At 45.6% G+C, this 21858-nt stretch overlaps 2 protein-coding genes across 4 annotated transcripts; one reads left to right on the forward strand and one right to left on the reverse strand.

The window, feature by feature from the left end:
• Positions 1-2352: 2352 nt before the first annotated feature.
• On the forward strand, positions 2353-11298 carry LOC123144453 (kinesin-like protein KIN-14D). Of its 3 annotated transcripts, none has more exons than XM_044563604.1 (19): positions 2353-2615; positions 2702-2958; positions 3034-3202; positions 3419-3546; positions 3695-3778; positions 3897-3974; positions 4045-4137; positions 4450-5967; positions 6053-6134; positions 6222-6317; positions 6421-6597; positions 6721-6827; positions 6950-7128; positions 8757-8921; positions 8992-9245; positions 9334-9506; positions 9769-10175; positions 10320-10414; positions 10865-11298. In XM_044563604.1, exons 1-19 carry the CDS (start codon positions 2579-2581, stop codon positions 10945-10947), a joined length of 4182 nt encoding a protein of 1393 aa, XP_044419539.1. In that variant the 5' UTR covers positions 2353-2578; the 3' UTR covers positions 10948-11298. The 3 variants fall into 3 exon arrangements, 2 of the variants coding, with proteins under 2 accessions (XP_044419539.1, XP_044419538.1); XM_044563603.1 differs by having other exon boundaries at positions 2361-2615; positions 2696-2958; XR_006471507.1 differs by lacking the exons at positions 10320-10414; positions 10865-11298 and adding an exon at positions 9593-9690 and having other exon boundaries at positions 2357-2615; positions 2696-2958; positions 9769-10045.
• A 3276-nt stretch (positions 11299-14574) lies between these two features.
• Positions 14575-18577, reverse strand: LOC123144455 (monosaccharide-sensing protein 2). Its single transcript, XM_044563605.1, has 6 exons — positions 18368-18577; positions 18170-18288; positions 17307-17873; positions 15710-16668; positions 15414-15601; positions 14575-15321 (listed from the first exon to the last, which is right to left on the reverse strand). The coding sequence occupies exons 2-6, from the start codon at positions 18246-18248 to the stop codon at positions 14880-14882; spliced, it is 2235 nt and encodes a 744-aa protein (XP_044419540.1). The 5' UTR covers positions 18249-18288; positions 18368-18577; the 3' UTR covers positions 14575-14879.
• Positions 18578-21858: the final 3281 nt, after the last annotated feature.

Raw genomic sequence — 21858 nt, forward strand, 5'->3', positions numbered from 1 at the left:
CGGTTTTTTAAAAAAAAAACCGGCACGGCGGCGGCGTTCGGCTACCTCGGTCCGGCGGGACTCCGGCGGGGTCGGGCGGGGCTCTGGCGGGCTCGGGAGAGGGCGGCGAGGGGCGGCGGGGCTGCGGGGTCGTCGGGGGCGACGAGGGCGGCGGCGTTCGGGGCTTCCCGTGGCGGCGGCGGCTCAGCGTCGGGCTCCTCGGGGTGGGGAATGGGGTGAGGGAGAGGGGCGGGGTCGGGGGTACTTATAGGAGGGGAGGGGGTGGCGTGGGGGAGGGGCAAGGCGGCGGCGGCGGTGTCCTACCGGCCGTCGTCCGACTCCAGGAGGAAGACGAGGCGCGGGGCTGGCTGGGCCGTCGGCTGGGCTTCGGCCCAGTCGGCGCGCTCGGCGTTTTTTTTAATAATTTTTGCCGAATATAAAAAAAATCAGAGAAAAATAAATAAAAATCCAAAAATGCTAAAACAAATTTTCACCTTCTAATTAAAATAATTAGAACAAGATGAACATTTTCTTGGCCCAAAAAAATGCAGTTTTGAAAACGTGCAATTTTTTTAATGCAATTAAAATTGCAAATAAAATCAAATATTTGAATTTAATATTTTTCCTCCAATATTTCAATTATTTTGGAGAAGTCATATTTTCTCCTCTCATTTATTTTAATACGAAATATTTCTCGGAGGGAAAATAATTAAAACGAAAAAAATCCTCGTCTTATTATTTGATAAAATCAAATATGAAAACCGGGAAATCCCCAACTCTCTCCGAGGGTCCTTGAGTTGCTTAGGATTTTTCGAGGATTTGCCAAAATGCAATAAAATATGCTATGCAATGATGATCTAATGTATAACATTCCAAATTGAAAATTTGGGATGTTACAATGGCCTCCTTCGCCGGTGGGCTGGTTCGCCGTCTCGCTGGATGGGTCCTTCAACATATGTGATAATACGTCTGGTGCATCGATGGTGGTAAGGGACAGTAAGGGAAGCATATTGCTTCAACATGTTGTTATATACCTCATTGCACGGATGTGCTAGAAGCAGAATGTATAGGCACGAGAGAAGGAATCAAAATGGCCATACAACATACATCGTTGCCATTGGTCATACAATAGGATTGTGCCAAGTTAGTTAATATGTTAAATAACTCAGATAAGAATTAGTCGTACTTAGGCCATCTTGTGAATGAGATAAAGGAGGTGTTGAAGGAGAGAGAGCTTTTATGTATACATATTGGTCGTTTACAAAATAGGACTGCAGATCGTTTGTCTTATATGTCGAGAGTGGAACTCCGAACCGACTTGTGGTTACAGGAGCCTCCAAATACTATGATTACCTTGATGGTAAGCGAGTGTACAACTATTCCTACATAAATAAAGCACTTTTTCATGCAAAAACAGGATACCGAGTAATTGCTTAGTCATTAAGTATACCATCACTTTAGAATTATACGGGTCGTTTTTGTCTTAAGATTATTTAAACAACTATACACCACCACGGGCCACGAATAGTAAATAAGCTGTCGTAGTTACTTTCACTCCCCTTGGGTGAATATACAACACTATTTTCTGAAGCAATGGCCCATCAGGAAGCAACGGTCCACCCCCTCGTGCAGTCGCGTTGCCAGGGGCGGGCACCATTAAGGCTGTGTTCGGTTGACAAGGTTGTGCAGCAGCTTTGGCAAGGATTGAGGTGGATTTAATCCTCTGCAAGTCAAAATCCCCCCCCCCCCCCCCAATCCTCTCTGGTCCTCTTGACAAAGGGTGTAACCGAACAATGCCTAAGGCGGCTAAGCGGCTTGCAATATGAGCAGTGAATCATCCATGAAAATTCTATACCACCACCCTGATACTAAGCAATACCTGAACCCACGGTCCATGTGTTAAATTAACCGGCTTACCTACTGGACCCATCCATATGCGACTGAACCGTACCTGAGGGCATACAAAAATCTGCCGCAATACATTCATATTGGAAGGTCGCTCTAGAAACATTAATTAAATGACACAAAAGCTGACATATCAACCTGTATGTCTGGCTCAAATAATAGGAGCATATACATGTAGGAGCCAAAACGCCACGTTCAAAACCAGTTATCATACAATAAAGTGATCCTTGTTTTGTTACTTTTGTCTCTATAAACAATTTTGATGGGCTCTCTCATGGGCTAGACTGCGCCCTGTCTTTAATTCTGGCCCCGGCCGAGTCGAGCAGAGCAAAGACTATCATACAATATAGTGATCCTTGTTTTGTTACTTTTGTCTCTAAACAATTTTGATGGGCTCTCTCATGGGCTAGACTGCGCCCTGTCTTTAATTCTGGCCCCGTCCGAGTCGAGCAGAGCCAAGACTCGTCGTCCTCCTCCTCCTCTTCTTCCTCCCGTCGCGCGTCTCTCTCTCTCTCTCTCTCTCTCTCTCTCTCTCTCCCTGCCACCTAAAAATAGCACGAGGCCCGCGTGGCTACCGCCTCGCGCGCTCCATTCCCTCCCGTCCTCACCTCCCTCTCCTCGGCGTCCCCTCGATGCTGGGCGGCTTATACCCACCGCATGCCCGTCTCCGTCGCGCCGTTTCACCTCGCTTTCCATGTCCCTCCGCGCCCCCAATGCCGCGCCAGACCCAGGTAAACACCCACCCTTGTTGCTTCTTCTATCTTCTTGTGGGGTCCATCGGCTGACTGACTGACTGATTGATTCTTGGGAGGGTTAGCCACAGCGAGGCGGCGGGCGGATGCCGTCGGTTGGCTTCGCATGATATTCCCCGACGTGCCTCTGCCGCCACCGTCCGACGCCTCCGACAGCGACCTGCACGCCGCGCTCTCCGGCGGCAGGCTGCTCTGCGCGCTCCTGAGGAAGATTTGCCCCGGCGCCTTGCTGGACGACGCCTCCACGGACAATGTCGGCAGGTTCCGCGCTGCCGTCGAGCGGATGGGCGTGCCTACCTTCAGCGCCTTCGACCTCGAGAGGGTTGCTTCGGTTGCCGTATCCCTGTTATTAATGACTTCTCTCTTCTTATCCTTGGTTGACATTGCATCCATCCAGGGTCAAATGACAGCTGTTGTGACCTGCATTCTTGCCCTCAAGGATCGATTTGGATCACGCATCGGCGAAGAACGGAACCTTACTTTCCTCACCAGAAGCGATAGCGAGGGAAGCAGAAAGTATATGGTTGCCAAGCTGCAAAGAGTGCTCACCAGTCCAATTATGTCAGGTCCTGCCATTCTACTTGCACTGATATCAAGATTTTATTTTTATTTTATTTTGTACTCTCGAGAAATATCAAGAATGACAGTATTCTCCATTAGGGAGTTTGCACAATTGCACTGATATTGAGAATTTGCGATAGTATTCACCAGTCCAAGTTAATAAGCTTGGGAATAACTTGATTGCGAATTGAAACATCATCTTTTGTCATCTTTCTATGCAGAACCGTCCACCCCTTCATTAGGGGCCGATCTGTATTCTCCGTCAGGGGTACTTCAGATGAAACAAGGGGGATTTGCTGATCTTCCTGGTTGTAAGATTTCAGACTTGATGAAATCCTCCAGCTTGGATGTAAGTACAATGCTGCATACTGTACTTGAAACCATCAAGATAATCAATCAATTCTCGTGGAAATTTAAAATGAAAAAGAAAACGTACTAGTATGTTATTTTCCGGTGCCAACTTGTTCTCGTGTTTGACGAGCCAACCTATTTTGCAGAATGCACCCACTCAGTCACTTCTGGGTGTCGTGAACAGCATCGTTGATGAGAGCATCGACAGGAAGAACGGACAGATACCTTATGTAGGCTTCTAATGAAAAAGCAATATAGTTAGTTTGTTCTTTCCATATTTAGGAGATTTTGTTTTACACGTGTTAACATCTTTCCTTGCGTAAAATGGATGGAAATATTTCATTCTAGCGCATCGCTTGCTTGCTGAGGAAGGTCATAGTTGAAATTGAACGGCGTATGTCTTCTCAAGCTGGGCATATAAGAAATGTAAGATAAATAGTTATTCATGTTTATTTTTGTATTGAATAGTCCATTGTGATCTCTTTCTTGTCTGCAGCAAAATAACCTGATTAAAGCTCGCGAAGAGAAGTATCAGTCAAGGATAAGAGTGCTGGAAGCACTAGCAGGTGGGCAAAGCGGGCAAACACATGTAAATTCTAGTACCTTCTTTGAGCCATCTATCTCCGAATTGTTTTTACCAGAAATTTTGTGCACTGCAAGTAAATTGCTTAATTCTTCTCAATGAGTTTCAAGCTCTTCTCATCTCCAGTAAATTGTAAAATAGTGTGACTGAGCAGAACCCCATTTGTTTATTTCATATAGCTTAAAATAACAGCAAGGTTGACTTACTTTCTTGTCCACTCTGTAAATAATGACAATTCATGTACTTGAGTGGCCATAGCTTTAGCTCAATGGAGAAAGTTGATCTGTTTCTTTATGAAAGCCCACTCTTGTCATGCAGATGGAGAAAGATAAGCTCAAAGACAAAGGACAACTACCAGAGGAAGATATGGCTATGTTGATGAAATGCCAGGAAGAGGTGGCTAGATTGATGAAGGAGAAGGAAGATATGGTTAGGTTGCTGAAGGAGAAGGAAGATATGGTTAGGTTGTTGAAGGAGAAGGAAGATATGGTTAGGTTGTTGAAGGAAAAGGACGATATGGTCGACTTGAAAAAGGGCAAGGTGGAAGAAACACAGCAAATAGTGGATGAGGAAAAATACAGGTTACTTAAGGAGAAGGATGATACTATAGTGACATTGAAAAAGGAGAAGCAAGAAATGGTTAGGTCGTTGAAGGAGAAGGAAGATATGGTTAGTCTGTTGATGGCAAAGGAAGATATGGTTGATTTAAAAAAGGTCATGGTTGAAGAAAGACAAAGAATAATCGATGAAGGAAATGATAGGTTACTTAAGGAGAAGGATGATACTATATTTAGATTCACAAAGGAGAAGGAAGAGATGGTTAGGTTGTTGAAGGAGAAGGAAGATATAATTAGGCTGATGAAGGAGAATGGCGATGTGGTTAGGTCAATACAGAAAGAAGATATGGTTAATTCAGAAAATGGTAGTATTAAGGACAAAAAGCAAACAACAGATGATGGTAATGATAGATTGATTTCAGAGAAGAACACTATTGTGGTTAGGTTGACAGAGGAGAAGGAAGAGATGATTAGGTTGCTGAAGGAAAAGGAAGATACAATTCGATTGATGAAGGAGAAGGAAGACATTTTCATGTCATCGAAGGAGAAGGAAGATAATAAGGCTGACCTGAAAAAAGGCACAGTTGGAAACATTAAGCAATCAACTGATGAAGACACAGATACATCAACTAAGGAGAAGGGCGACATAATTAGGTTGATGAAGGAAAACGAAGATTATAACAATACAATTATGAAACTTAAGCTGGACTTAGAAGCATTAAAATCATTGCACGAGGAGAACTGCAAGTTGTTAGAATCTAAGAAGGAAGATATAATTAAGCTTCTTGCAGACAAGGAAGACAATGCCAGTATGATTTTGCAACTCAAACAGGACAGCTTAACAAAGGAGAATGAGGACATTCTTAGGTTGATGAAGGAAAAGGAGGATGGTAACAGTATAATTGTGAAAGTTAAGCTGGAAATGGAAGCATTAAGATCGTCATACGAAGAAGCCTGCAAGCTCTTAGAATCTAAGGAGGAGGATGTAGTTAGGCTTCTTGCAGATAAGGAAGACAATGCCAGCGTAATTCTGCAACTCGGGCAAGAGCTTGAAGCAACAAAAAGATTGCATGAGACACATAGTCAGCAGTTAGAGACCAGAGCTTCCCAGGTAAAGGAGGAGTTGGAACATAGGATAAAAGAAGTAGAGCTCATGTTAGAAGATTCTATCAAGAGAAAAAGGGAATTTGAAGAAGTATCTAAATCTCGAATCCAGTTCTGGGAGCAGAAAGGAATAGTGGTCAACCAATTTGTGGGTTTGCAAGTACAAAACATTCAGGTATTAGTCAAATCAATTCCTTTTCTCGGTTTCCATCGGGAGTTCCTAAATTTTCAGTTATGTGAATAGTGTTTTGTTTTATCAGGATTTGAGGCTATGTTCTGTTTCAGTTAGGCATGAAATCCTAAATTGTCAAAAAAGATGGCTTGAAGAACTAGCTGGCCTTGGTAAGAATGAACCCTGCGAGTAGTTATCTCTTGTATTTACATAATTTCATCAATAGATCACAATTAACATTATTGCATTTTTTATAGGACAAAACCTTAAGGTGGTAACAAATGCTGCAGAAAAATATCATGCAGCTCTTGAAGAAAACAGAAAATTGTTCAATGAGATCCAGGAACTAAAAGGTGCCAGTTTTGTACTACAATCATTAGTTCATTTTGTTTGGCTATTATATTTACTTAGGTAGTACAGCTAAAAATATTAGGTTAACATAGTATTACGAAGCAGGAAACATCAGAGTTTACTGTCGGATTAGACCTTTTCAACCTGGGGAGGATGAGGGCTCCAATTCAGTTGAATATATTGGCGACAATGGTGAACTCATTTTAACGAACCCTACAAAACAAAAGGAAGGGGGCAAGAATTTCACATTCAACAAAGTATTTGGGCCTACCACTACACAAGGTACTTATAACAGTGAGATCTATGCAATTTACCTTCTTTCGAGTTTCTATTTATGATGTAACAATGCGGTAATATAGTGTACGTCATAAATTGGTTTTCTTATATCCTAATTTTCCTTAATAGATATGGTCTTCAAGGATATTCAGCCACTAATTAGATCAGTTCTTGATGGCTACAATGTTTGCATTTTCGCATATGGTCAAACTGGATCAGGGAAAACATACACTATGGTATGAAGCTTTCAGAACATGAACTTTTAGCTTTTTATTTCTGTTTGCATGGAAGAACTAATAGTATATGTTTTAATAGTCAATGATGTGCTTACAATATCTTGTTTCAATTGATTTCTTAGATGGGGCCTGAAAAGGCAACTGAAAAGGAATGGGGCGTTAACTATAGAGCACTAAATGACCTTTTCAATATCTCCCATGCTCGGCGAGACATGATCACATATGAACTTACTGTTCAAATGATTGAGATCTACAATGAGCAAATCCGTGATCTCCTTGGTGGTGGTGGTGCACAGAAGAAATATCCTTTTGTTTGTCCAAACTGGCTTCACCGGATAGTAGTTTGCGTGTGTTTTCTGTATGTTCTATGTTAGCCATTGTTTTATGTGGTAATATTATTATAACGAAATTAGTTGAAATAGGTCTATTTGCAATTCTGCAACTTTTAGTTGGGCATAGTAGTCCGTTTGTGTTTTCTGCAAGTTCTAACAAAACTTAGTCATTTTTCTCGAATACGCAACATTAGTCATGGTTTTATGCATTCTGAATTCATCTGTTATTAGCAAGAAAGTGTCTGGAAATAAAGGGGCTGTTTTTGGTTCCTAGACACACCTTGCCACACTTTGCCACACCTCAAGTTAGGCAGGACCAAGTTAGGTGGGTGTTTTGTTCTAGCCACACCTAAGGCAAGATTCTTCTTGTGAGAAACAATCCACACATGTCATACACACACAAAGTATGGCAAGATTCCCTTAGGCAAGCCAAAGTTGTGGCTAAGAATTTGAGCACCTAAGGTAAGGCAGGTGTGGCAAACTGTGGCAAAATTAGTCACCACCAGTGGCGAAGCCAGCGCCCGGCGACCCTGGGCAGTTGCCCGGGCTCGCTAGGACGCGCCAGCTACGATGGCCTCCTTATATCAAGGAAAAATCGTCAACGCAATCGTGTTTTACCCGGCCAGTTGGGTTGGTTATGGCTAACGCCCTCTAACGTGGTGGTAGTGGTACTCAGATGAGAAGTAGGCCCACTAGCTTACCGGCCTAGCAAGCAGCCTGTTTGGGATTAGCAGGACCGTGATCTTTTCTCAAAAAAATAAAGGATCATGATTGGTCCATCGCTCCACCTCGCCACGATCTGCCTGTTCGGCTGTTCGACAGACTTACTGGGGGTTTAAATTTTGAGTACCTCGCTATAAATTAAATTTGTATGACTACTTCATTATTATGTAGATTGTGGTTTGGGATTTTAGTACTATTTTATATGTTGCATACCTGAATGAAGGTTTTTTTACCGGTCAGAATTTTTAGAAACCGACTGGATATTTTGTCGGACCCAGATCTTTTTTGTTACACGTTCACATAGTGTGGAATAGAAGCCGCATGCATAATTTAACACAAAATAGATCCTAGCATGGTGGAGGTGTTTTCGATGTCACAAGATCGACTATGTCTTGCAAGCTTGATTTTAAATTTTAGTAGTGTTTAAAAAAATTATGGCCACGATGGGTTAGGGAGGACTCAAACCCGCGCATTAGGGAAAGGATTGTCGGTGGAAGTGTTTGAACTCAAAATTCATTTAAATGCTTTCAAGTGAAAGTGCCGAATATTTGTGTTTTTTTTAAACAGTTCTTCTAGTGCCTACCGGAAAAATCGATATCAGGCAAAAAAATAGACTTGATCCGAATACCTGATTTTAATTTTTTATATTATATACTTATGATAAAACTTGCCCAGGCTTCACAAAATTTCTGGCTCCGCCCCTGGTCACCACCGAAGAGGCCCAAAAAGTTGTAACTTTGGTTGGGTACACCAATTGCCCGTACACGGTATTCATGAGATTTCTACTATCATAGTCTTGCTTGTAATTCAATGAATTGCCTTTTGCAGACTGAAACATCCCCCCTCCCCCTTTTTTTTTCCTTAACTTGCACAAGATAGGGATTCAGAATACCATGCAGCCAAACGGAATTGCTGTTCCTGACGCAACTATATGTCCTGTCAACTCAACTTCTCATGTTATTGATCTAATGCAAACTGGTCACGGCAATAGAGCGATGAGTGCAACAGCTTTGAACGAGAGAAGCAGCAGATCTCACAGGTAGGTTAATTTTGCCAGTTCTCTTTTTCTGCAGGAATAAAGCTCCTTATTGGTGGGTAATCTTCTGCAGTGTTGTGACGATTCATGTCCGAGGCCAGGATCTAAAAACTGGGAACACTTCACGTGGCGCTCTACACCTTGTGGATCTTGCTGGAAGTGAGAGGGTGGACCGCTCTGCGGTTACAGGAGACAGGCTCAAAGAAGCACAGCACATCAACAAATCTCTGGCTGCTCTTGGGGATGTTATATTTTCTTTATCACAGAAGAATGCGCATGTACCATACAGAAATAGCAAGCTTACACAAGTCTTGCAGACTTCTCTGGGTATTCTTTTTCACTAAAGAACTAATTTTAGTCACATAATTATGTGTTGTATAGAGAGGTTCATGACATGGAAAATTTTCATATGCAGGTGGGCATGCAAAGACACTAATGTTTGTGCAGGTCAATCCAGACGTTTCGTCTTATACAGAGACCTTAAGTACACTTAAGTTTGCGGAACGAGTGTCTGGGGTGGAACTAGGTGTTGCAAGGACCAATAAGGAGGGAAAAGACGTCAAAGATGTCAGAGAATTGATGGATCAGGTAACATACTCTCTCAACACAAAACATTATTGAGGTGCAGTGATATTGCAAGGACCTTAAGGACTAATAATAAGCGACAAATGCAGTGATATTGCAACATACTAGCGTAACTAGCTAATGATCTTGATATTGAGGTGCGCAAATAAATTAAGGATATCATACCAGGGTGTCAAAATTCAAAACAGTATGTCATGTGGCACAAGATTTTTTCTCATAATGAAATACAGTTACAGTTGTTGACATCTAATGTGTCGACTTGCAGCTTTCGATGCTAAAAGATACTATCTCAAAGAAGGACGACGAAATCGAACAGCTGCAGCTACTGAATACTAGCACCTCCAAATTGAAGTCCAACAGACAAGCTGATCACATATTGAAGCATTCATCATCTTCTCCGGGCATAACATCACTAGGAAAGGTCTCAAGTGTTGGTGGTGGAGCAGCTTCTGATCTTGACAACTTCTCTGACACTAGTGACAGGCAATCTGAATCTGGGTCCATGCTCTCCATTGAACCTGAGGTTTCTGGTCTTGGTGATGTTGAATCTGATGGAAGGTTAAGTGATGCATCTGATGGGGGTAATTCCACCGGTGCAGAAACTGACAGTTCAGTAAGCAGTGTGGTAGACCAAGGGCAAGAGAAAGCGTCTAGCGCTGTGAAAGAGCGGTTGTGCGTATTTCCTTTTCTCATTAGTCTGAGATTTAATAGTTTCATTTATTTGACAATTCAATTTATACAGAAGTTCCATGAAGTGGAACTTTTGTCATGGTTGTGGCTGTTGTCTGTGACTTGCACCTTTTTCCCTTCATGTAGGACAAAGACGGTATCTCGAGTTCAGAAGTTGACAGTCCGAAAAGCATCAGGCTTGCGGCCTAAACCAAGGGATCCTGCTGTTCCTAAACCCTCAGGTAAGATGCCTCTTTATTTTGCACTTGGATTTTCGAAATTTTCTGAATATGCCAAGGTTGACAAAATAATGCTTGGGAGAAACATAACTGAGTTTGACAGTTTTATCCATACAGTTAGTTCATATAGTCCACTCCTAATCTCGGTAACATACATGTACAGTGTGTCTTGAACATGTAATTACAACGGGATTTAGCTGGATATGCATTGACATGGAATCAATGTTTTGACTACGGTCCAGAGTAAAAGGATATTTGCATTGACGAACAGATAACGAATCTAATCTAATACAAACTCAGTGTAACTCCTGGTACTGTATCTAACAAAAAAGTGACTCTTGTAGAAATCTCGCAAGGAATATAGTTACCAGAGTATTGATTATTAACATTCAAATACCTGGATTATATCCACTCTCAACATTTCTACATATTTTTTTCTTATTCTTGTTGCAGTGCCAACAGGGGCACGAAGAAATACAAGCACCCAAGGAATTCCACCAGCAAGAGCTACTAGTAGTGCAAAACGAGGACCATAGATCAAGTTTCTTACTGTACCATTTTGGCTAAACCATTTTCCACTTGCCTTAAATATCTATTGGAAGCTCTAGAGTGTACAGTCTAGCTTGTTGTAATTATGCCCAATGAGTTGGAAATTAGGCAGGGAGAAAATTTAGGTGTTGTGAATCTCTCCTCTCTTGTGCTTGATTCACTTATCCTTTTTACTATTTCAGTACGCTCTAAACAACTTCCAAGAAGTCGTTAAAGCACATGAATATGTAGCCTAGGTGCAATTCAGTGAAGGCTTCTAATCTGTTATTGCCTAAATTAGGTATAGCCTAGGTGTATTTTTCTCATAGGGTCTGAAATCAGCCGGTGATGTTTTCCTATGATCTGGCGCTCTCTTATGTTTCAGTTGTGCTCTTAGATTTGCGCATAATTTCATCAACTACAAGGATTTGGGGTTCAGTATGGTAGATAGACCAGAAACCTTTTCTCATTCTTTGTTGTTTTTCAAGATGTTGCCTTTCTTTTTCTCTTTCGAAGGATCCAATGATATTGACTGACTTGATGCACTTAATTTAGTAGCTGCAACGTTGCACTGTGAAGAACATAACCGGAGTTTCTCAGTAGTTTTACCATATGGTAGGAAGCCTGTGTTTTTTTTATCCTTAATACAAAATAGTTTACCATATGGTAGGAAACTGTGTTGACTTGATTCTACTGATGCAATGAACTATGTACAGTACTAATAAATAAACATACAGGAAGAGGTACTTCCATGGTAGTGAACAGTTCAGTCCTCAGTTACGACAGAGTAAAAACGCATGCAATTCAATCGTCATACTGCAAATGTTGTTTTGAGTGTCACGAAATCGCCAATATAATAAGATATCATGTAATTCTCTAAATTAGAAGTGTCAGTTTTATACCAGAGAAATTATTTGCAACTTCAGTACTCTGTCCCTAAATATAAGTCATTTTAGAGATTTCAATATGGACTACTGTTATGGCCGGTTTAGCTAGGCCCACCGGGCAATCTTAGCCCACAAGTTATCTTAGGTTAATTCTTATGCAAGTTATCTTAGGTTAATTCTTATGCAAGTTATCTAGGTTATGAATATAGGCTGTAAGACTTTTTTTGGAATTAAGCAATAAGAATATTATTATCCCTATTGCCCGGTTCCCAGAGGAGCCGGAACCCTAGCCGCCGCCGCCATCCTCCTCCTATGCGACGGCGCCCAGCCGCCGGCGCGCCCGCTCATCGCCGCGCCCTCCTCCATCCTTCCCCTACAACCTACGGAGCAGGTCCGGTAGGATCCCTGGTTCTACCAATTTGGTATCCAGAGACTCGGGTTCGATCATGTCGTCATCAACACCCACGCCGCCGCTGCCCATCATCACCACCACCCCGATGACCACTGCTGGGTCCCCAACGCTGCCGACCCCGATCACCTCCGCGGCGCCGGCCCCCGTCGCTTCCGCGCCGCCGACAACCTCCGTCTTCACGCCGGAGGAGATGACCAGCACTCTGCGGGACCTCGTGACGGCCGTCTAGGGCATCTCCCTGTACTTGGCCGGCCCACACACCACCCCGCCGGCTGCGCCTCCCGCCTACAGCCACCCGGCGACGCACTGGCTAATCCAGAACGCGTCGGGCCCGAGCGGGACGCCCCTGCTGCCGTTCCAGGCGGGCTACACCGGCGGGCCCCCGCCGCTGCTGCACCTGCCCTGGTACTCGGTACCCGCGGCGATCGTCGGGGCCCATCCGTCGCTCCAGCCGCCGCCCCCCCAGCGCCGTCCTGGCCGCAGTGGCCCGCGCCGGTTCTCGCGGCGCCACCCGCGCCTCCCGCGCCCTCCCCAGCGCAGCAGTGGCCGTACTGGCCCGCGCCGGCCCCAGCCGCGCCAACCGCGCCACCCGTGCCGGTCCAGCTTCCACCGCCGCCACCCAGCTCCGGACTGGGTCAGTCCACACCGGGAGGCCTCCCGATCCAGCAGGTCCGGTTTCCGCCGTCACCATCCCCGATCCCGGCCTGGCTAACCGGGACGTCGCCACCGCCAGTTTACACGGAGGCCGGGGACCCATCGGTACCCACGCTGCAGTCTGGGGCCTCGTCCGGCTCCGCGGGGGCCTACGACGGCCTCCCCACCGTTGACCGGGCGGCATCATCATCCCTGCTCCGCACCGCCGAGCCGGTCGGCCATGGCGCGCCAACTCAGACGCCGCCACGGTTCGCCAAGATCGACTTCGCCACTTATGACAGCACGGAGGACCCGCTTAATTGGCTCAACCAATGTGAGCAGTTTTTCCGTGGCCAACGCACGCTCGCGTCAGAGCGCACTTGGCTGGCATCCTACCACCTTCGCGGCGCAGCACAGACCTGGTACTACGCCCTCGAGCAGGACGAGGGCCGCATGCCCCCTTGGGAGCGCTTCCGCGAGCTCTGCCTCCTTCGCTTTGGGCCTCCGGTTCGCGGGAGCCGCCTGGCGGAGCTCGACCGCCTTCCCTTCACCTCCACGGTGCAGAACTTCGCCGACCGTTTCCAGGCCCTGGCATGCCATGCATCGGGCGTGACGGCGCAGCAGCGGGCCGACCTCTTTGTCGGTGGACTTCCGGATCACATCCGCGTGGACGTGGAGCTTCGGGGACCCCAGGATCTCCAGTCGGCCATGTACTACGCCCGCGCGTTCGAGTGCCGCGCGGTGGCCATCCAGCAGGAATCACCGTCCCGGACCGCTGGGTCGCTACCCGGGCCGGATTCCGCGCAGGGTCGGCCTGCGCAGGCTTCTGCGGCACCCCTCGCCGCGACCGCGGCGCGCCCGTTCCGCCGGCTCACCTCAGCTGAGCTACTCGAGCGTCGCCGCCAAGGGTTGTGCTTCAACTGTGACGAGCCCTACACGCCCGGCCATGCCTGCCCGCGACTCTTCTACCTGGAGGTTGCAGACTACATTCCGGAGGACGCCGTCGCCGCCGACCTGGCCGCCCCAGCTGTCGAGAAGGTGTTTGACGCTGGTTGATCGCCTCGAGGAGTTCCGCAAGCGCTTCCCCACCTTACAGCTCGAGGACGAGCTGTTTGTGCAGGCGGGGAGAAGTGTTATGGCCGGTTTAGCTAGGCCCACCGGGCAATCTTAGCCCACAAGTTATCTTAGGTTAATTCTTATGCAAGTTATCTAGGTTATAAATATAGGCTGTAAGACTCTTTTTGGAATTAAGCAATAAGAATATTATTATCCCTATTGCCCGGCTCCCAAAGGAGCCGGAACCCTAGCCGCCGCCGCCATCCTCCTCCTACGCGACGGCGCCCAGCCGCCGGCGCGCCCGCTCATCGCCGCGCCCTCCTCCATCCTTCCCCTACAACCTACAGAGCAGGTCCGGTAGGATCCCTGGTTCTACCAACTACATACGGAGCAAAATGTGTGAATCTCGCTCTAAAATCCGTATATATGCATATGTATCTAGTTCGCATTGCAATCTCTAAAAAGACTTATGTTTAGAAACGGAGGGAGTATTATATTTAATTTTTCTACCACTAAGCTCCATGCAGCAAATGTGTCGAGAAAAATCTTTCATGACTTACAAACAACAAGTGCTTCTCTCTGAATCGAGGGAAGTTGATAAAGAAATTTACAATACATTGCACAATGTTTAAAAGAAAGTTTGCAAGTTGACACAAAAAAAACATGCTTTTTCTTTATTTCGGACATCAGCATAGTAGTTCAGAATCAGATTAGCAAGTTGAACATCCCTACAGCAACTAATGACGATTACAGTACAGTACTAATAAGCAAGAATAGACGATGAAATGGGGGCATGAAATCCTCCTACTTTTACAGCTTCCGTTCCTCGTGATGAACTCTTTGGGTAGCTATCTCATTTACAACTCAAAAGTTTTTCCGTTCCTCACGAGGACCCGTCCAATTTGCAATTTTCAGCGCAGTGTGCAAACTGAAAACAAAGCTCCATGATGAATCAGGCAATGGTGGTCTGCGCTTGCTTCGCCCCAACCGCAAAGAACTCGGTGATGACCTCGAGGGGCATGCCCTTTGTCTCTGGGACCTTTAGGTAGACGAACACAAAGGCGATGCAGCAAACGACTGCATATATACCAAAGACACCTGCTAGACCAATAGCATTCAGCATCACAGGCAGGCTGTAGGTAACAATAATGTCACAAATCCAGAATGTGAGGGCGCAAATAGCGATGCAGACACCACGGGCTCTGGTGGGGAAAATCTCTGCACATAGAATGTTGGGGATCGGGCCAAAGCCCATGACAAAGCAGCAGAAGTAGACAATGACGCTAACTGTGGAGAGCACAGCGTGGGGCACCGTACTCAAGTTGATAACATTGGACACAACCAAAACAATTAGGGATGCTATCAAGATGGGAATTGTGCCTAGTAGCAGAAACCTGCAGAAAGGAAAAAAAATAATAAGACCTTGTTTGATCGGAAAAAGTGATAACACTGAGAATTGAGATTCCAAAGCAAACCAGTTAGTTACCTTCTTCCAGATATATCCATAAGTCTCATGGCTACACCAATGCTTGGGAGCATGAGTAAGGTGGTGAGAGAACTGATCAAGATGGATGCTGATGCTGAACTGAGGCCAAGATTGGAAAGAAGAACCGCCACACCAGCTTGCTCCAGAATTTGAGGAGTATAGTAGAGAACTCCATTTATTCCAGCAAACTGCACAAGGAAAATCGACTTAGTACTTGTTGGCCAGTTTCAGACTATATGTTTGTTCATATCTGGCATACATACAGTAATTAAAGAAATCAGCAGCATAATCTCTACCTGCTGAAGCATCTGAATTCCAACGCCGACGAACAATGCACGCCTCACACCAGGTTCAAACAGATCTTTCCAGATTGAACCTTTGGGAGCTGCCTCCAATGGATGAATCATGGCTGGACCAGCCGCCATACGCTCTTCCATAAGATCCTTGGAGTAAAGAGCCGAGTGGCTTACCAAAGCAGCTGCGTGTATAAACCCACTGCCCCCTTGCGTGGCATCACCCCCACCAGGAAGTGAAACAACAGAGCCCCTTCTTGAGTCGGCCACCCCCTCTTGGTGCAAGTAGATTCTTTTGAAGCCTCCTTCCTTCTTGCCATCCTCGCCTTGTCGCTCCGACCATTTCCATGCGAGTTGCCACCCCCCACCAATACCAGTGCTGCTGACTGCCTCCCCACCCTCTTCCAAGAGACTTCTCCTTCTCATGCCCAAAGTGCTTCCATGGTGACCATGGTCCTTCCCATCCGTGTTTGTGGTCTGTCGTGACAGCAGCGGGCTATGGACATTATCTTCGTAGTCGCCTCCAGCATCAGATGCATATTCTTCATCGTCCCTATGAACGTTCTCCTCATCCCAGTGCTCAGTTTTTGGGTGCTGATCTGCCACACTGAGCATGCTGCCAAAGTTAGGAAACAATGTGCTCCGCATGCTTCCTCCAACTTGAGGCATGTTCTCATGAACACTTCCGAAAAGCGTGACTAGAGGATCCATAAGGGGCACACTCTGGTTCACCATGCTACCATGACGAGATGCAAGAGAAAGCACACTTCCAAGCATGCTGGGTCCCTTGGAAGGTCGAGCAATCCATGATTGGCCCTCTTCAGGCCCATATAGTGTTATTTGGTCATTATCGCCATCAACAACATGATCATCAGCTGGGTCATTAGCTGGTCCTATTATGTACTCCTCAATGGAGGTGTCTCCTCCAACCTCCAAACCTTCAACAAGAAGGGCCATTTCTCCTGCACAAATTTGATTTGGAATGATAACTGTAACTTTACTCATAGTTATTCGTAAATCACCAACTGAAATTTACCAACACTTAGATTCCAACATACCCAAACATTATATCTTTAGAAACATATATTGAAACCCGAATTGTGAAATCATTTTCGAGGGATACCCAAACATTATATCTTTAGAAACATATCATAATTGACTTGAATACCTTACTGAAAGGAGCAGCTTATGCAAGTTCTTAACTTAAGTTGCATACTTGTGTCCATTTACCAACCTATATAGCCACAGTTCATCAGAGCTTTGTCAACAAGGTCATTTATTAAAGAGCAAAAAAAGCCTCCACTGAGGCTACTACTACTACTTCGACATTCTGTGTTGTGCAAAGTACCAACATGAATTTAATGTTAACAAGACTCAACATAATTTCTTACTCTTTGGTCATTTATGATCTGTTATACAGTCTGTAAAAATTAAATAATGATTTTTTGTTAAAAAATTGTGCAACCCAAATATAACAGTTAACACTAGTGCATATCACTTAGGTAACTAATTGCAATCCACTATCAGGGATGAATTTAAAGAAGGGGTCTGTAGCAATCCAGGTGAAATGAATATGGAGTTTTGAGTGAAAAAAACAGACCTGAGACATCCTCCCTTCCCCGTAATCTTTGCAGCACCTTCTTTGCCTCTGCCATTCGGCCCTTGCTGACAAGCCATCTCGGAGATTCTGGCAGGTAAAATACCGTCAAGACGAAGAAAAACAACGACGGAACTGAGAGAACCCCGAGCATAATTCTCCAATCAGGTGATGGCAAGAGTGACATCCCGAACACCATGCAGTATGACAAGAACATCCCTCCTGACCCACTGAACTGTGGAAGCGTGTTGAGCCTTCCCCTGATCTCCGAAGGAGCCGTCTCTGAGATGTACAAAGGCACCAGTGTGACAGCCAAGCCGATACCAAAGCCATCGACAAGGCGTGCCAGGAGCAGCACATAGACATTGGGTGACCATAGCATGATTAAGCCGCTGAGGAAGTAGAGAAGCGAAGAGAGAATGAGCATAGGGCGCCGGCCAACCCAGTCTGATACTGGCCCGGAGAATGTGGTGATGATGGTTGCACCGATGAGCGACATGGCCACGATGAGCCCCTCCACAGTCGGATTATTTTCGAGCTGGAATTCCTTCTTGATGTACAGAACAGCACCTGAAGACGAAAAGCATGCTCTGTTAATCTGTGACTTGAGTAAAAGTAAAGGATAGCAAGTTTACAGATGAGAGATGTTCACAATCCAAACTTGTCTTGACAATTGGTTGGTACGGTGTTGCTTTTAGGAAGGAAAAACAAGCATCAGTTTAAATCACCCGTCTTTTGTTCCAAAGAAGACTACTAGTAGTAGTACTGAACAGCATCTGGTCTAAACTACTTATAAAGGAAGCTCCCAAAACAAGAACTCACCGGAGTGATCTAACAAGGTGGTAAAACAAATCTGGGCTACTTACCAGCGATGGTGGCATTGTCCCACCCCTGCAGCAGATTGCCAATGGAAGCCGCAATCGCGACCAGTGCAGCACCCGACATCTTCTTCCCTCCTCTCCACCAAGGATCCCTGCAGCTGCGCCTGCGCGCAGAAACCCAGCCCAAAATAAACGAACCAGCCACCACAAGCTGGGATTATTTAGATGAAAAATCTCGCCTACCTCTCTAGTAGAGAACCAACCAAGGAGATGAGATGGAGAAGCCCAAGAAGCGGCAGGCCCCTGGTGTGGTGTGGTGGTGTGGTGCGGTAGATCAGAACCGAGCGAAGCCGCCTCAAATAGGAGCCAAGAGCTACCCCTCCTTCACTGCCCCGGCTGCCACCGGAAAAGAAGAAGACAAGGCCAGCAGCGTCCCCCCCGCGAGAGTGACGACAAAAGGCTGATGCCCCGCTTGGAATCGAATCGGTGTAATTTATTTTACAGCTGTGTATTTATTTTACGGCTGTATATAATCGGCCATACGTGATTTCCACGACTTAATTGCAAGAAGATACTAGTACCATGTCAACAAATTGGTACTCCCTCCATAAAAAAAATATAAGAGCGTTCTAAATGCTCTTATATTTATTTACAGAATACCAACTTTCATTATTATCAGCCCACCACGGTTCGAACCCTGGTGCTAGCATTTTTTTCGGATGTATTTCAGGAATTTCCGGCGATGCATGTTCAATAGGAGGATATGTCTTCGTCGACTACGAGACGCCTATGATGACTTCGCCAATCTCAAGATGATATGTCGGCTCAGTCTATAAGGGTAGGGGGTGTGCGTGTATGCGTCCATAGAGGTGAGTGTATGTGCGTATACATGAGCGGTTGCGTTTGTATTGTATTCAGAAAAAAACTTTCTCTTTTTGCACATCAGTACTGGTTTTGGGTCGAGTTGTAACAAATCGCACTAATTCTCGTTTGAACCGTTTTTGACCGCCGAACTGATAAGTGGGGCCTGCTCGCGGGGATGACGTGACAAAAAAAAAACATCGTGACTCCCATGGGTCTCTACCAAGTGCCAACTACTCCACAATGGGAGACCAGGGGGCCGAGCCGAGGCAGGATGCTGGGGATGGCCAGCTTGGTGATGGTTGACGAGGCGAGGGGCGGTGGATCTCCATTATCCTCTCTCGATCCTTGTTGGGTTGCTTGGAGTAGGTGGTGGAGGAGAGCGTCCATGGCTCGGGGCTCCTACTGGTGGCCGTTGATGATGACGGTGGAAGGGCTGGGTCATTCTCGACGGTAGCCTGGGAGGAACGGCCGGCGACGGCCTTCTAGAGAAAGGCAAGAGACAGGCGCACTTTTTAGCTGGCGGGAAGTGCTCAAGCCTCGAGATTAACTGCTTCAGCTCATAGTGTGGGAGGGGTGCCGTCCCGGAGAGGGTATGCATGTGAGAATGCTAAATAGGGGATGCTGCTCGAGCGACGGTGTATAGGGGGCTGACCTGAGACGGGAACAGTACTACAGCAGCCGCCGACGATGGAGGATGGATCCAGATCGAGGGAAGAAGGGGGGTGCAGAAGGGAGGGGAGATGGTGCGCTAGAGGTTGGATGTGGTGGCATGCAGCGACGCCAGTGAGAGGCCGATGAGGAGGGTGGTGGCGTGCCCTAGCGGTGGTGGTGTGCCCCGGCTGAGTTGCCTTTGAATCCGAGAAGGGTGAAGAAGATCGAAGGTGTGGTGGAAGGGAAAGAGTCAACATGATTATTTTTTGCCACTTCATCCCTGTGAGCGGGTTCCACCGTCAGTTTGGCTGTAAAAAAAGTTCAAAACAAAATTAGTGTGAGTTGTTGTGACTCGACCCAAAATAGGCACTGATCAGTAAAGAAACAAAAGTTGGTACAGTTTGTGACCTAGCCCCAATTATGGTACTATCTTGCAATTAACTTGATTTCCGCGTGAAAAACAACAACAGATCAAGGTGTGTATATTTTTGTCAAGTTGGCACTGCAGTGGTCAGAAAAAACCAATACTGGTGGAGACAGACTGCACTGAAATCCCGTCCTTAGTGAATGCATGGTCACTTGATCGTTCAAGGAACATGTACCAGGTGGCTGTAATAGCAGAGCCGTTGAAGAAGAGGCAAGCTGAAATCAGGAAAATCAAGAGAACAGATAACCAGGTTGGGCATGCCATGGCAGCCATTGGATGTCAACAACAAAAACGACATGTTGGTTAGCAAATAGTCCTCAAGAGATTAGCACTATCATCATGAATGATTGTAAGAACAGTATTACTTAAGTAATTGAAAGAGCATGGTGTCCTCATGTGTGGTTTTGGTAATTGATGACATTCTCTATGGACTAATGGTTTCCTTGAGTTATATTCGTAGGATTTGTCCATATGCATTTCTTGAAGTCCATTTGTTGGTTTCAAGGAGTATATGTGTTGACCAAGGTGCTATTCAAGGAATTATCCAAAGATTAGTCATAGAGAAGACATGATACAAGGTTGATCAAGACTAAGTCAAAGAGTGAATCAAGTTGATCAACACACAAAGAGTACAAGATGTACCGAGAGGGATCAAGTGATCCCATGGTATGATAAGTATTGTCCATTATGCTATGTGTGCTAACCCATGGTCTATGTGAGAGTTCTATGTGGGGTCAGGTATGTTTCCATGGGTTTGCATCAAGAGGAAGATCTCATACAACCCATCAAGGATGACATCAAGTGGTGATCGTCATCAAGTTTGCACCTGCAAGTTCAAGTGGAGCATCACGAAGAGATCACATGCTTGAAGCTTGCCATACATTGTGGTGCCAATGGACTTGTGAACCTGTGTCGAAGAGTGGCTCACCCATAGTGGAGTATGGGGGAGCGATCCACTTGTCTTCATTGAGCCAGTGCAATCAAGAAAGTTGGTCCAACTTGAGGAAGTCAAGAACGTCATCATCTAGCTCAAGTGGACTATGTGCAGACAAAGGTTTGCCCTTGATAGGTTTTCTATTTTACCGGTCTCATGGTGATAGTTGGGACATCGGGTTATATGATAGATTATCGTACTATCAAGGGGGGCTCTCAAGTGAGTAGCTTGATCGTATCATTCATAGAGAGCTCAATCCATTGCATCATTGCATCATCTTTCTTGGTTCTTGTTTGGTGTTTCTCTTTGTGAGTTTTAGAGATTATGTCCATCTTCATGACAAGCTCGAGTTCATAGAAAATAGAGTGCATATGCATCTTCTATGATGTTTTCGATGTTGGAGTTTATGCCGGTTCTTCTCTGATGGAGGTTTCACAACTCTATATCATAGGCATACTCTCCCTGTAACTTCTTCTATCCAACAAGCTTGAGTTTGTTGATTTCGGAGTCCGTTTGTAGGAGTTATAGTAGTTTCAGTTTTGGAGCTTCCTTCTGTTTTGCTTGGATAGTTTTCAGCTCTAAGCGGTAGTACTGCTCCCCCGAGCGGCAGTACTGCTCCAGCGGTAGTACCACTTGCGCGGTACTTCCGCTTCCTTGTACCGCAACCACTTCTTGAAAGGATCGAGAAGAGGGTCCTAGAGGGGGGATTAGACCCTCAACAAGTAAAAGTGGCAAGTTTTAAGTTCTTTAAGTTAAAGGGGAGTTTTAGCACAAGTTTAAACATTCACAATACATTTCAAGCAAGCATGACAAGAGTATGAGCAGCGGAAAGAGTAAAGCATGCTATGTGCAAACACA

Source organism: Triticum aestivum, chromosome 6D (assembly GCF_018294505.1).
Source record: "Triticum aestivum cultivar Chinese Spring chromosome 6D, IWGSC CS RefSeq v2.1, whole genome shotgun sequence".
In the NCBI taxonomy this organism is placed as follows: domain Eukaryota; kingdom Viridiplantae; phylum Streptophyta; class Magnoliopsida; order Poales; family Poaceae; genus Triticum; species Triticum aestivum.